At 40.3% G+C, this 15,789-nt stretch overlaps 1 protein-coding gene across 1 annotated transcript; it reads left to right on the forward strand.

Moving 5' to 3' along the window:
- The first annotated feature begins 5,510 nt into the window (after positions 1 to 5,510).
- Positions 5,511 to 9,446, forward strand: dmrt3a (doublesex and mab-3 related transcription factor 3a). Its single transcript, XM_077600886.1, has 2 exons — positions 5,511 to 6,037; positions 8,372 to 9,446. The coding sequence occupies exons 1-2, from the start codon at positions 5,665 to 5,667 to the stop codon at positions 9,313 to 9,315; spliced, it is 1,317 nt and encodes a 438-aa protein (XP_077457012.1). The 5' UTR covers positions 5,511 to 5,664; the 3' UTR covers positions 9,316 to 9,446.
- Positions 9,447 to 15,789: the final 6,343 nt, after the last annotated feature.

A 15,789-nucleotide genomic window follows, 5' to 3' on the forward strand; every position in this document is an offset into this window, starting at 1 on the left:
CGCTGAGCTGTATTTGCACTCGACACCCACTACGGGATTGTCCGACCGTTCTCAATGATGTCCATCTTTTCTTGAAAAGTCCATCTTGAAAATGGCTTTGACAGTAAATCTGCACTCAAATCAATTTCTTCTCCTCCTTAAGACATTGTTGGTTGACGAAACTGCTATTAAATCAACCCAACAATATATTTGCTTGTGCAGCTCGCAACAGATGCAGCTTGCTAGCGCTGGCTAGTACACTCTATCACTATCCAATCATAGTTTCTGAAAGCGATTACGTGTCGGCCTTGGTTTCGCCAAATCGAAATCTGATTGGTTAAAGCAACAGTTTTATCGACGCTTGAATTATGCTGCAGGGCCTGCAGAACTGATTGTGAAGGCCTCCAGGTAGATTTCTGACCCTGGCAACAAATAATGGCTGAAATGCGGCTAAATGCTTAAATGAAAAAACACATCTGGAAGCAGCACAACCAGGGGGGAAAGCAATGAAAGGAAGCTGACAGATAATTTGGAATTATTTAATAAGTATTCATGGACAAAATATAATTAACATCAGACTGTGATTCAGATATTTTTAGGCTGGCAGAGAAGGCCTTGCAGGCATGCATATATATATATATATATATATATATATATATATATATATATATATATATATATATATATATATATATATATATATATATATCGATTCAGAAAATGAATATATACAAGCCCAGCTTCATTGGTCCCACCTGCTTGTTTAGAATCAAAAGACAGTTGAAGAGGAAGTTCAGCACTTCAAATCAATCAATGATATGAGAAGTAATTCAGCAGTTCAATTCAATCAAGCCAAAGCATCAAAATAAATCTAATTTGATATGGGACTTGAGCTGGGAAACACGGCCATTGCGTGTCCAAGCATGATTACTACCTGCCTACACTACTTTGGGTTTTTTACTGGCATCAGCAGACATAGTAACTGCTGAACTTTGTCAATGGCCCGGATAAAAAAAAGGGTAGATCATGTGAAGTTGGCTTCTTTGACGTTTTTTGGCAGCAAAATTATGTTATTGTTAGGATCGTATGTGCCATTCATTAGTTAAATAAAACATTATTTTAAATGTATTATACTCTTTGGCGGGCGGCCCTGCAGATGAGTGGTTAGTGTGTTGGTCTAACAATTCTGAGGTCCTGGGTTCAAATCCAAGTCACGTCCACCTGTGTGGAGTTTGCATGTTTCCCAGGGCCTGCGTGGGTACTCCGGTTTCCCCCCACATTCCAAAAACATGCATGGTAGGCTGATTGAACACTCTAAATCGCCCCTAGGTATGGGTGTGAGCGTGTATGGTTGTCTGTCTCCTTGTGCCCTGCGATCGGCTGGCCACCGATTCTGGGTGTCCTCCGCCTTTGGCCCGGAGTCAGCTGGGATAGGCTCAAGCACCCCACAACCCTTGTCTAGGGCGTGACTAGGCGTGTCTTGCCCACGTGGTCTTTCTGCCTGAAGAGCACTTTGTAGCTCTTTCACATTGTACGTACATAATTAAATGGTTTCATTTCAAAACCACGTTTGTGCATGCACTACTATACTTTGCGCAATTACCTATCCTCACAAATCACTCTCGTTCAACGACGCCTTCAATGACAGCCAATGAGTTCATAAGGAACCATTCAATGCCCCCAAACCAACAGAAATTAACCTGGAAATACACCCAAATGAGGAAATAACCTGGAAATACAGCCAGAACAACAGAAAGTAACCTGCAAATGCTCCAAAATAAGCAGGAAACGACAAACGATCAAGAAACATCCAGGAAAGTCCTTAAAACTCGGTAGGAAATAATCCAAAATTTTCCAGAATTAATCTGTCAGTACCCTAAAATGGAAGTGGAAAAAAACAAGTGTTACAAAATTAACTCATAGCCTGCTACTGACAATGATAATGTCCAATTCACTTAAACTGGGTGTGCCATTGATGGCGCTAGGCGTCCAACCCATTTTGACTGGGAGGCACTTTCCATCATTCGCCCCTACCAGTCAAAATGAAGTACACGTCGAGCGCCGTCAATGGCGACAAGTAAGGCCCACATGAGATCTATCTGCCATTAAGGTGGCCCGGGAACCAAACTGAGTTTGGCACCCCTGTCTTAGACCATCTCATGGTTAACATTTTCATTTTAGACTCTAAGAAATAAACTTCTCTAAAGGAATGAAAAAAATGAATGGCCTCCCTCGTGTGCAGTCAGTTCCGGATACACGCGAGCTTAAGGCCTGGATGTAGTTCTATGGTGTCTTGCTGCCAGAATGCAGGCAGGCCGGTGGGCCGTTCAAGTGTTTAACAACCCGCACAGACCCGCCTAGTCACCTTGAAAGCGTGCTGGGCCATTTTCCAATTAAAAGCTTAATGGCCCCACTTGATTCTCTGCCCTGCCCTGCCCTGTCTCGCTATCATCCCTTTATGTGCCTCAATAAAGCCCTCGCTCTGTTTCAATGGCCTCCATTAGGAGGTTTGTATTCACTGCAGTGCGGGCCACACTTGCATGGAAAAAATACATCTTAGTGGTAGATGATTTCTTGTGTTTGTCCGCTTTTATGAACCGAGGAGAGAGTGAAAGGTTATTTGTAAAGCAATTAAAAAACATCAACAACCTTATCTTCAAGCTGCCCTCCTCAAAGATCACATTTTGGGTCATGTTGGTTACAATATTAACACTTGGTCTCTGCATAATAATCTATCTTCATTTGTTAAAAAATATTTTTATTTATTTTTAATGAATAAACCAATTCATAGATGGATTAAGTGTTCATACAAACAAATTGAAAATATACACATTTATATTATCTTTTCATCATGTTTAACTCATTATCTTCCATTGACATAGACAGACGTCCAATTATTTTGCTGGTAATAAGATTGTCTTACTTTGAACTACATTTGCAACACAGTGGATATATTTGATATTTTATAAGGGGATACATTGGCAATTAACTTTATGTTCTAATTAACTGATTATTTGAGGCATAGAGTACTGCTAATCATTTCACGTTGCAGAATAACTGAGTGGAAAATGGTTTTCCTGTTCGGACGGTGTTCCTATCGGATACACATACACTGAGCACGTTGCAGGTACAGAAAGACGGGAGAATCCTTAAATAAATTAATTGTGACAATTTTATGTGTGGTCTATATTTTATTATTTCTAAGGCTGAAGACGGGGAACCCTACTCCAATCAGGTGCATGTCAACAATAGCGCTGGAGCCAGGAAATGTTTGCATCGTCATAGAGGCACATGTCCACGCTCTGAACCTGCAGGATCCGAAAGGACTGAAAAATACTTTTCAAGTATCAGAAAAAATATTTTTGGAGATCAATCGAGGCCCGGTGACGTGAGTGGTTAGCGCGTCAGCCTCACAGCTCTGGGGTCCCGGGTTTAAATCCAGGTCATGTCCATCTGTATGGAGTTTGCATGTTCTCTCTGGGCCTGCGTGGGTTTTCTCCGGGCACTCCGGTTTCCTCCCATATTCCAAAAACATGCATGGTAGGCTGATTGGACACACTAAATTGCCCCTAGGTATGGTTGTGAGTGTGCATGGTTGTCCGTCTCCTCGTCCCCTCCGATCGGCTGGCCACCGATTCAGGGGGTACCCCGCCTCTGGCCCGAAGTCAGCTGGAATAGGCTCCAGAACCCCCCGCGACCTTAGTGAGGATAAAGAATTCAGAAAATGAGATGAGATGAGCAAAACTGCTGAAAAAGACTCACACCCTGAAATGCAAACTTGAATGATTGAGGCTGCATGTGTTAATTCTGATCAAAACAAGGCTTTTATTAAGATAATAATTAAGGCGATATTTCAATATTTATCTTTTCAAAATAGTAAAATAGTGCCTCAATTTCAAAGTATTCATTGATTAAATCCATTTCAAAGGGTTAAGTAAACTCTAACTAAATTATTTGAGTATATTATTATTGCATTTACTGAGTGTAAATTGTTACCTCAATTTTATTTAGTTAATTTATTTATTCATTTTGCGTGCCGCTTATGCTCACAAGGGGAGTACAGGAGCCTATACCAGCCATCTATGGGCCATTGATTTGTTGCCAGAATTTAAAATCGCAGGGCACAGGGAGGTGGACAACCAATCACTCATAGCTGGGGACAATTTTTGGTTTCAATCAGCCAACCATGCATGTTTTTGTGATGTGGGAGGAGCCTGGAGTACCTGAGGAAAACCCATGCAGACCACGGAGAACATGAAAATTTGGAAGGTCAGAACCTACCGGGGATTCAACCCTCGATCTCAGAACTGTGAGGCGGATGTGCTAACCACTTCACTGGGCCGCCTGAGTAAATTCTATATGTTATAATATTTAGAGTGTATTTGTGACTTGTTTACTGATAATACTCATGTTTCTGAGCCCTTGGTGGCACCAGACATCCAATTTGAATGGATGAGCATGATTCATTTTTACAAATATGATCATATTAATTCATCAATTAATGCCAGATTTTGTCAGCAGATTAGTCTATTTTGGATTCATTCACCCTCAATGATCATGTTTCAGTGCAGTAACACAGATTATTTCCAATCCACAGGGCTGCCAGTATTAGAATTGATAGAATACATTCAAAATTAGTCAAACAGATTAAATGTCAGTATACCATTGACAATGATAGACGGCCAATCATCCTTGTGTGGTGATTTGAAAAGAGTTTGCCACTTGAAGACGTGCAACCAATTTGAACAGGAAGGGTACCAGAGAAAGGATGAAGTCCTCTCATTTTAGAAGGTTTGGATGTCAGCCAATCAGCCCAAATATTGAAATCACCAAATAATCACAAAAATATTGATTTATTCGTAATTTACTTTATAACAATATTTTCTTAATCTGGTGGATGAATTGACCTATTTGTGACTCATTCACGTGTTTGTCACCTTGATACAAATTCCTAGACTGCCACCATCCCACTTCAAATGGAATGGGCATCAAGGGCAGCCAAACAATTTGTCTATTGCTTTGATCAATAAATCAGTGATTGATTTGGTTCGATCATATTTTTTTTAAATTGGTAATTTAGTTAGTTAGCTAGTGACAATATTTATTTCAGAGCCATTGACAGAGAGAGACATCCAATTGATTCACACTGGGTAAGAATTGCATCCATCCAGCCATCTGTCATGCCGCCAATCCTCGAAAGGCTTGCGGGGGTTGCCGGAGCCTAACCCAGCTGTCTTGAGGCGAAAGGCAGACTACACCCAAGACTGGTCGCCAGGCAGTCGTAGAGCACACAGAGACAAACAACCATCCCAATTATACCGCCACCAGCGGGAATCGAGCCTGCGGTTACCCACACTGAAGTCAAGCAAGTGAAGTTCTACACCACGAGGTGGCTCGGGCAAGAATTTAAAATCTCAAATGAGAAGAATCACATATCGATTGAATTTATCAATTAATCATAACATTAGTCAACCGATTAAATAACTGTTAATTATGATTGCCTTTGCTTGCGTCTCTGTCCCGTGCAGGATTGACGGGTGGGCGTGTTGAAAGTTGCCCCCCTTGTTTCCACGCACGCACGCATGCACGCACAGACGCACGCACGGACGGACGCCCACCCGTACAAGTCCCGGTCGCCTCATTTCTCATCCCTCTTCTTCTTATGGTCGGAAGGCGACGTCAGCGATGAACGGCTACGGCTCTCCCTACTTGTACGTGGGCGCGCCGGTGTCCCAGCCGGCGCGGGCGCCCCTGCAGCGGACCCCCAAGTGCGCTCGCTGCCGCAACCACGGCGTGCTGTCGTGGCTGAAGGGCCACAAGAGGTATTGCCGCTTCAAGGACTGCGCCTGCGACAAGTGCATTCTCATCATCGAGAGGCAGAGGGTGATGGCCGCGCAAGTGGCGCTGCGCCGGCAGCAGGCCAACGAGAGCCTGGACAGCCTCATCCCGGAGGCCCTCAGGGTCGTGCCCGCAGACGGGGCTTCGGCGGCGGCCGCGGTAACGGCGGTTGCCGCCGGGGAGCCCGAACCCAGGTGGAAGAGTGCCGAGGAAAAACGAGGTGCATCTCTCACTTTTTTTTACCGCTTTAAAAGAGATCCTAATTCTTTTGACAGTAGTTTCCTTAAATTACGCTTTAAACTAGTTAACATGGTATTATTAATGCAGTTTTTTTTAGATGTGTCTTTTAGATTAGATTAGATAACTTTATTCATCCCGTATTTGGGAAATTTCACTGTAACAGTAGAAAGAGGGTGAGAATACAGACACAGGAAAATACATTTTAAACAAAAATAAATAGATAAATAGGTAATAAATAAGTAAATAAATAAGCGTGTTGCTAAAAAATAAACATATATATATATTAATGTTTTTCCTCGTTTTTTGTATGTACGTATATATATATGTATGTATATTTATAGATACATACACATATATACATATAGATATAAATATACATACATACACAGATGCACATGTATACATACGGTTCGTCTTTTGTATCACACGTGGTTAACAATGGTAAATATTAATAAGAAGGAAACATGTAACATTTAGAACAAAAATAAAGCATCATATTTTGCAATATTCATAAATGTCATTATAAAGGGAGTAATATTACAACGAAAAACTGTGGTATTAAGATGGAAAACGTTTTATTCATAGGAAACTGTTTCCTTTTTGGTCGTTTAAAATAATACACGATTTCTGTACTGGTGGAAATTACTAATGTGGATTCAAATACTTTGTAAAAAATTATAATTTCCACAATTATTGCAACATTTTATGTAAAAGACATTTTATATAAAAGATTTAATGAGTGTATTTCATGCTAAAAATATATACAGTTGTGTTCAGATTCATGCAACGCCAAATGCAATATGATATTTATTGTAGCATGGCATTTATTATTCTTATATATTTATCTTCAGATCAAGTCAATATTTGTAAAATCGTATTCCGTAAATCGTGTATTTGTCTATTACACAGCACTACGTATTTGATTCGTTCTTAAATAATTTCAAAATACATCTCAGACTTAGGCCAACACTGTAGCGCGATGGAAGTAGAAGAATTTTATAATAGCACAACTCTAAAATGGCATTGTCATCTTTGAAAATTGCCAATAAGAGATGTGGCAATTACCTGTTTTTTTTATAGTAGAAGTATATACTTTATATTAAACAATGTGAAAAAAATATTTTAAATAAATGATTTCAGGCTCGGATGTGAAATAAATAGGTGTATAAAAGTGGATCTGCGGTTTTAATGACACTCTCGTAATTCTAAGGCCGTTTTAATATGGCAAAGTTATCTCAATATATGGTTGTGTGGAATATTCTGTCAAATTGTAATAAGTAAAACAAGTTTTCCCTGTGGAATCTAAGCAAGGCATAAAATAGTTAAATATTCTTTGTTGGAGTTGCATACATGGAGTCTTGATCAGCTTTTTTTATTCAGGTAATTCATCAAATACCATTAAAAACAGCATATCTTGTTTGATATTTATTTATTCTTATTATTAGGTAACTGGCTGCTGTTGAGGGCGATAGCTATCCAATCAATTTGAACTGGGAAAAACGAAGGTTCATTTGCTCTCAGTCCTTTTAGATCAAGTGATAAACTTATTTGAATTCACAGCAGAAGTAAGATTTAATGCCACATTATTGGAGCTCTATGATCGTTAATGACGCTGAAACAATTGTTATTATTATAATTATTATTATTATTAGTAGTAGTAGTAGTAGTCGTAGTAATAGTAGTAGTATTTTTATAATAGATGGCGTTTTTATTCCATTCCAAAGGTCTAAAAATGACATCAACCGTAGGTGAAAACGATAAAGTTGTTTACATATTTCTTGCAACCAAGATAAAATGCTGCCTGGCAACAAGTCATGTTTTGACACAATCAGCACTATATAAACGTAAAATATTATAATGTATGAACTGAAGTGAAGAAATATGTATAAAAATAAAAAAATTAAACACAACAACATTTAAAATAAGACATGGCTAAAAATACATTGCTATGATAAAAAATAGACATACAAGTCAATATGTACTATATGCATTATTTACTTTTTAAATGAACATTTTGTGTGCAGTTTTAAAAAAACTATTGCATTAATTATAGTAGAAAAAATCAATTCGTCAGAGTTGTTTGGTCACTTGTTGCTATGCAAAGTTTTGAAAAAATATGTAATGAATATGATGAATTCAGAATCGAAAAAAAAACTATTCAGTAAAAAGAAAATAATAAAGGGCTTATAGGCACGTTGATATATTGGATACCATCAACCGCGATGTACATCCAATCCAACTCAAATGGTGATGCAACACATGTATATACAGACATTTAGAAATAGTCCTAACAAGGAATGCTTTTATTTTGCAGAAAGTCCCGAGGACGAGAGCGGGGAAGTGTCTGGTGCTGAAACGGGGGGCAGTCCCTGCGAACAGGACCGCGACCAGGCCAGCTCCCCGGAAGCTTCAAAACCCAACTCCTGCTACACCCCGGAGCCCTCGGATAGCCATGCAGAAGAGAAAGAGGCCAAGGCTGAAAGTCCCCGAAAGAGCCCTGCCAGTCCCGGGGGCCGGGGGGTGCTCATCGAGGGTCTGGCTGGTTCTGTCAATCTACCCTTGGGTCTCAGAGCCAACCGACCGCCCCTAGAGGTCCTCAAGAAGATCTTCCCAGGCCACAAGGCGCCTGTTCTAGAGCTCATCCTACGTGGCTGCGGAGGGGACCTGGTGGGCGCCATTGAGGTGCTACTGTCCAGCCGAGGTCCGGAAGGGCTCACACACCCGCACACTGAGCCACATCTGGACCCCATGGCTCTCCAGCCCAGCGGGCACCCCTTCGAGCACAACCTGGGTTCCTACCACCCAGTGACATCCTCTGCCAAGTGGTCGGTGGGTTCTGCTTTCAGGGTGCCGGACTCGCTGCGTTTCACGTCCGAGGCATCCACCCTTGGGGTCCCACTGCAGCACCCACGCTACCCACTTGTGCTGCGCAACTCCCTAAGCAGGGGTCCAGGTGGCGCCTTGGTGCACAACGATGTCACACTGTGGAACACCGTGGCCCTGCAACAGCAGTACCAACTGCGCTCCGCCGCCGCCCAATACGTGTCACCCTTCGGCCCAGCCACCGCCCCCGGTGGGTCCGTCTTCCGGGGGGCCTCGCTGCTACATCAGCACCACTCAAGAGTCATTGAGGAGCCGCGTGGTGGCATCCAGGAGGGGGAGGGCTGCGGGCCTGGGGCAAAGGGGGCACTGTACTCCCCCGACGAGGACTACGAGGAACGCTCGGATTCGGCCGATTCGCGGATAATGAACTCATGAACTCCCTCTATAAACAACCGTGAGCACCACTCGTGAATGTATACGTTTTTTCGTCTACTTCTTGTTAGCATGTCATGATTTTGAGCATGTGTTGAGTGTGAATAATAAAAGAAAAATGCACTAAATACAAACTGTGTCAAATGTTGCTTGAGAACTCAGTCACGAACATGAACGTCACGTCTCAATTCGACATTTTTAACTTGACCATAAATGGTGACGCAACTCATGTAGACAGACCTTCGCATCAGATAGCAAAAGACTCATTAGCTGACATTGACACTAATAGGTTGAATCCATTTTGAATGAAAGGGGCTGGCAGAAATCAAATAGTGATTAACTATAATATTATTTTTTGTTATTTTCATTCAACAATATGAAATACAAATGGCACAAGTTAGAATCTCAAATCCCTTTTTTGTATATTTTCTTAGCTGCCAAACGTTTGCCTCCTCCTCCGCTCATCCACCACCAATTCACTTCACTACGCACTTGCCCTTCCACCCCAATAAAAATGTCTATGAATGTTTTATTCATTTTATATCTTTTTCACAATTGGTATGGTACTTTTATAAACTTTATAGGGATTCGTGAGTAGCATTTGGGACCTTGTGATGGATTAGGGCATATAAATGTAAAATGGGACTGTACTTCCAAAAAATTGAAGTTACGAAACCACTTCTGCAACATATTAAATTTGTAAGTAGAGGCACCACTGTATTTTATCACCGTCTACCAATATAAGCCACTTACTTTTGTCTTTCTATCGTAATCAAGGGAGGGCGAAAGGGCGGGTTGAATATGTAGCAAAGTGAAGTTCGTGGAGGGAAAGTGAGAAGACAGCTTTGGCAGATGAGAAAAACACCACATGCATGTAAACACACAATTTAACAACTTAAAATTATGTTATTTTGGGTGAAATGTCAGTCTGACGTCAATTGCTTATGATGAGCTTTCATAATTTCTTCAAACCTGCCGACAGCGTGACTGGTGAACATTTAGATAACAATGTCTGCTTCTTCTTTTTATTATTGAACTACTTTCTTGGGCCCATTATTAAAAACTGAGTGAAGTTGCATCAAGCACACTCTGAAAAACTCGTGAAACCCTGTTTTAAAATCTTGATGAGCGAGGATTGGAGGCACATCAAAAGGATTTTGGAGATGCAGCTCCCTCTTCACCAATGGGAGGCCAGCAGGGTGTTGGCAGATAGCCAATGGGAGGTCAGCAAGGTGTTGGGAGACTGTCAATGGGAGAGCAATATTATCGCATTATTTCAAATTAAAATACATAATACTACAAGGGCATTTACGTTTCGTAAGATTTTTGAGACATTGCGTTTCCTAACTTCATACATTTTCCCATTGATACATTTTGTAAGATGAATATTTCGTACTGTATGTGGAAGTCTTCTCAACAGACAAGAAAACATAAATCTAAAAGTCCATTTGAGAAGCTTGAACAAGAAGGCGGGACCACAACCGCAAGAGAACCCACTTTGCGAAGGAAAGGAGACAGTTTGTATGTTTTTTTCTCAGATTTTCCTGATACTCTTAGGGCTCTCAAGAAATGAGATCTATGACTCATGAATAGGTTGTATTATTTTAGTAAAGTAAGCTTTTAAATTGCTGGCTATTTCAGGACAGCAACTTAAAATGTGGTATGTTAAGATAGATTGTTTAAAATGAAAGTTTTTTCAATGCAATCTTTAGTAGGTTATTACTTCTTTTTTTTAAATCCTGCACCCAACAAATAACCCAATACACAAAAACTAAAATAAATGCTAAAACTAATAAAAACTAAACTATGAAGAGTAATTTCCGCCCCCAAAAAAGAGAGCCAATTCCAAAAATAACAAATAACTACATTAGATTTAAAAAAATAATAGTAATTAATAAATAAAGATGAATAAAGTTTAATCTAATCTGATTTAAAGAAAACTAAACTATTATAACCCTGGTGGGTGGTAGGTGAATGGGAGGGGTGGCAGCGATCCCAATGGTAACCAATGTGTTTATTGACAGTTGAAAAAAAAAGCCTTTCAAATTATTTTGGGGGCTACAACCAGTTTATTTCACATGACCCCAAATGCATTAACATCAAGAGAAAGTGACGCAAAATGAACTTAAGTTCTGCACCTAGGAAGGCCTAATGTCTTATCTTGTACATTTCTGAACCGCTTTATCCTCACTAGGATCGTGGGGGGTACTGGAGCCCATCTCAGCTGATTTCGGGCCAGAGGCAGGGGACACGCTGAATTGGTGGCCAGCCAATCGCGGGGCACAAGGAGACAAACAACCATTCACGGCCACACTCATACCTAAGGGGAAGTTAGAGTGTCCAATCAGCCTACCATGCATGTCTTTGGAATGTGGGTGGAAACTGGAGTACCCGGAGAAAACCCACGCAGGCCCGGGAAGAACATGCAAACTCGCAAACTCCACGCAGGTGGACCGACCTGGATTTCAACCCAGGTCCCCGACTGTGAGGCTGACGCGCTAACCACTCAGCCGCCGGGCTTATTCAGTTATTATTTAGTTATTACTTATTGATTATTTATTTGTGCACTTCATGGTGAAGCTTTAAATCTCATTATACTTCTATGATGACAATAAGGCATTCAATTCAATTCATTTCAATTTGCATTTATTTTTCATAAATGTATAAGCATACTGAAAAACAATGTAAAATTACAATACTTCAATATTAAATATAAGAAAATAAGTTATTTAATTGACCAAAATAGTCATTTATGCTTGCTATAAAGTTAGGGAATCCCTGGAGTCATTCTATTTAGATAACATGACAAATTCTGCCATCTGCTGGAGATGTGTTTGCAGAGCATGTGTCCGAACATCACCCGCTTGAATCTGACATCTAGTGTTTGACTTACGTACAACACTTGGAAACTTTTCACGCAGGTTTCAACATTTTGCCGCAAATCAAGGCCCATAATGGACCTGCAGTGGGTTCCTGGTCTTTATTCCAACCGATCCAGTTCCGACATTTTAACCAATCAGGTGTCTTCTAAAATTAGTAGCACCTGACTTTAATTAACTGATTATACTTGCAAAAGGTATCCTCTTGTTGAGTTGGAATGAAAACCTGCACCCACTTCGGCCCTTTGAGGACCGGTTTGACACCCCTGTAATGTAGAGCAACAAATTGATCACACCTCATGTTTAGTTGAAAAAAAAACATGTGTAAAAATAAAAAAAGTACAAAAAAAGGGGATGATCGGAGTTAAGGCAGTGTGTTAGCCGTTTAATTTTGAGTGGTTGCCGGGTCAAGGTGTCAAAGCACTTGAGACAAATGTCACTCGGGACGTCTGCTTAAATCCTTAACTGCATGTGTTGCTAATCAATCATGGACTAATTACCATAACAGTGCATCACCTCCTCCTTCTCAGCAGGACATTTCCAGCAAGATGCTGCATGCTCTTTCAATCAAGACCACAAAACGGAGTCAAGTGTCATTTCAACAGTATGAACTTTCACAGATTAAGCCCAGTCCCAACACAAATTCACTCATGAATTTTAAAAATAAAATCATTCAACATTTTCTTTTTCACCCAAATATGTTAGGCTTTAGTTCCGCTATTGCCAGTGTTTGTGAGAGTACGTTCAATTATCATGTTTCAGTAGCACTGACGGCGATAGAAGTATAATCCATTTGGACAGAGAGTCATGAACAAACTGATGTTCGGAATTTACAACTTTATGTAGCTTTACGTAATATTACGAGATGTTGTTAAAATGAACAATGTTGAGTATTCATTCATTCATACATTTTCTGGGCCTCAAATGTTGATTATGTCATTAAATTCTATTTTAGAATGGGTCACACAGAAATAGAAATATAGTTATATTTAAAATTAAATCTAATAATATTGAAATTTTATTCTCGTAGGCCTGTTTTTATTGCTTTCTTTGAGTGGCCCTAACACTCCTTTATACCAAATAAAACTCTGAATTTAGCTGCCTTGTGGTGTACAGGTTCATTCGCCTATCTTCGGTATAGGTAGGTGTGGGCTCAATTCCCTCTGGTAGCAATAGGATTGTGAGTGCTGATGTTTGTTTGTCTCCTAATTCTTCTCCAACAAAACCTGGAATCTTTTTTAGGAATCAAGAAAAAAACTGATTTGAATCACCCCGCAATCCATGCTTAATGATGACTGAATGGTTTAAATCAGGGGTGTCAGACTCGGTTTGGTTCGCGGGCGGCGTTAACGTCAACTCGATTTCATGTGGGCCGGACCATTTTAGATATAATATTTAGATTTTTTTTAATGAATGGATTAAAAGAACTGGATTAAAAGCCCTGAATATTCAGTTTTTTTATAGATCTAAAACAATGTTTATTTTAGCTTCTTTTATATATTTTTTGATTTTACAAAATGATTTTTGAACTAAAAACACAGAAAAAAATGATTAAAAATTACAATTACTGATTTAAAAAGGGGAAAATCAGGAAATTTAATATATACATCTATACTCTTCATTTTAATTTGATCCTAAAACAGAAAGTTGGTACTCATGATTTACTCTCCCGGGCCACACAAAATGATGCAGCGGGCCAGATTTGGCCCCCGGGCCGCCACTTTGACATATGTGGTTTAAATCATCCACCAAGCTAAAAATTGTTTTTTTAAGACCAAGAGTCAAAATTCACCATGATTTCCCTTGATTCTGTATCTTCAGGTTGACCCCAAATAAGTCTGGGGTCAGTTTTTATTGGGTTCCCGATTCTTGGCAAAGGGATTACGACTACCTGGGGAGGAACTCTATTAGCAATCCAGCTTTTTTAGATGGAAACGGTTTGTGAAACCCAGGCAGGGTCTGCTCGTCGACAGCATGTTCCACTGTAAAACCTGACTTTGCCCTCATGGGTGGGGTTTTATGGAGAATCCAGGAAATTGAGAACCTCCACCAGGACCTCCAGAAGACCTTCAAGGACTTAACAGGCTGTCCCACATTTGCCATTGTAACTTAAAAAAGAAAAAGAAATTCCAGGAATTCCTTCAAAGTATCATCCCAGGGGTCCTTAATGAGCCACAGAGAACACGTTACACCTGGAGGTGTCCGGACTCCGGTGACGAGCGCATCCCTCCGACCCGGGCCCGTCGGATCAAAGCATTCTTGGCCGGGAAACTGCGGGGCAGGGTGGCCGATGCTAACCCCCGCCGTAAATTAAGAAACCAAGTGGAGAGTCGAGCTGCACCTGCAGGTCTTCAGCCCCATAGATCCCGCTCCCTCTCCCCCAATTCCACACATGGAGGAAGAGTTAGGACCCCAGATAAATACAGGCTGCACACTTTAGTGTCTCAAGGTTTAGAGTTGTCACATATTTGTTACATAGTTGTTTTTCGTATTTACATTATGATACATAATAGCGCTTACACATATACTGACAAAATCCAATGTAAGCTCTATAAAACTCAAAGGGAAATAAATTTCAAATTGAATTTGACGGGGAGCAATCAAAATACATTAGATTTTTATTGCCGTGAATGTGTGGTTAAGAAATAAATGCCCTTTTACTAACTAGAACAAAACATATTATTTGAAGAATATACATATTGCTGGGCCTAAAATGGGACATTTAAAAAAAATGAAATTCAGTAAATTAATGTAAAAAATGAAGAATTTTGCACTTTTAAATAAAAGTGATTTTTATACTATATATCTAATCTCATCTATTTTTCTCAACCGCTTTATCCTCATTAGGGTCGCGGGGGGTGCTGGAGCCTATCCCATCTGACTCCGGGCCAGAGCTGGGGGACACCCTGAACATGCAATCTCCACACAGGTGGACGTGACGTGGATTTGAACCCAGACTCCAGAGCTGTGAGGCCGGTGGTGCTTTCCCCTAACCATGGACACCATGTGATCAATTCCCACTCGTTGGAAGTGTGAATCTGAGTGTGAATAGTTGTCTGTCTCTTTGTGTGCCCTACGAATAACCGGTGACCATTCTAAGGTTTACTCCACCTTTCCGTCTGCTGCAATGGGCTCAAGCAAGCCGTGACCCTGACAAAGATAAGTGGTCTTGAAAATGTCTGAATGAACAACTTGGCGCTGAATGTCTCCAAAACCTTGGAACTCATCCTGGGTTTCAAACGGAACAAGGCCGCTCCGCTCTGCTGACCTCACTTGGACTACTAATTTATTAATTTCTTATTTATTGATTACTTATTTGTCTGTTTGTTGTTGTTATCTCTGCACTAGATGTTGAGAGCTTTAAATCTCAATATTATCATATAATGAGAATAAAAGCGTTCAATTCAATTCAATTCAATTAATGCTTTTACATCTATTTGATCACACTGCATTACTACACTTCTAATGTGTATTGTGTAAACCTTAATGTGAACTATAGGACTATAAATGAAAAGGCCAAATCAAGATGAAGTGATAATGTATTCATTCATTCATTTTCTGAACCACTTATGCTCACAAGGGTCGCGGGGGGTGCTGG

This window comes from Stigmatopora argus, chromosome 5 (genome assembly GCF_051989625.1).
Source record: "Stigmatopora argus isolate UIUO_Sarg chromosome 5, RoL_Sarg_1.0, whole genome shotgun sequence".
In the NCBI taxonomy this organism is placed as follows: Eukaryota; Metazoa; Chordata; class Actinopteri; order Syngnathiformes; family Syngnathidae; genus Stigmatopora; species Stigmatopora argus.

Coding starts and splice junctions, on each gene's coding strand:
- dmrt3a (XM_077600886.1), top strand. CDS start 5,665: ATGAACGGCTACGGCTCTCCCTACTTGTACGTGGGCGCGCCGGTGTCC. Junction 6,038..8,371: donor GAGTGCCGAGGAAAAACGAG/GTGCATCTCTCA, acceptor TTTATTTTGCAG/AAAGTCCCGAGGACGAGAGC.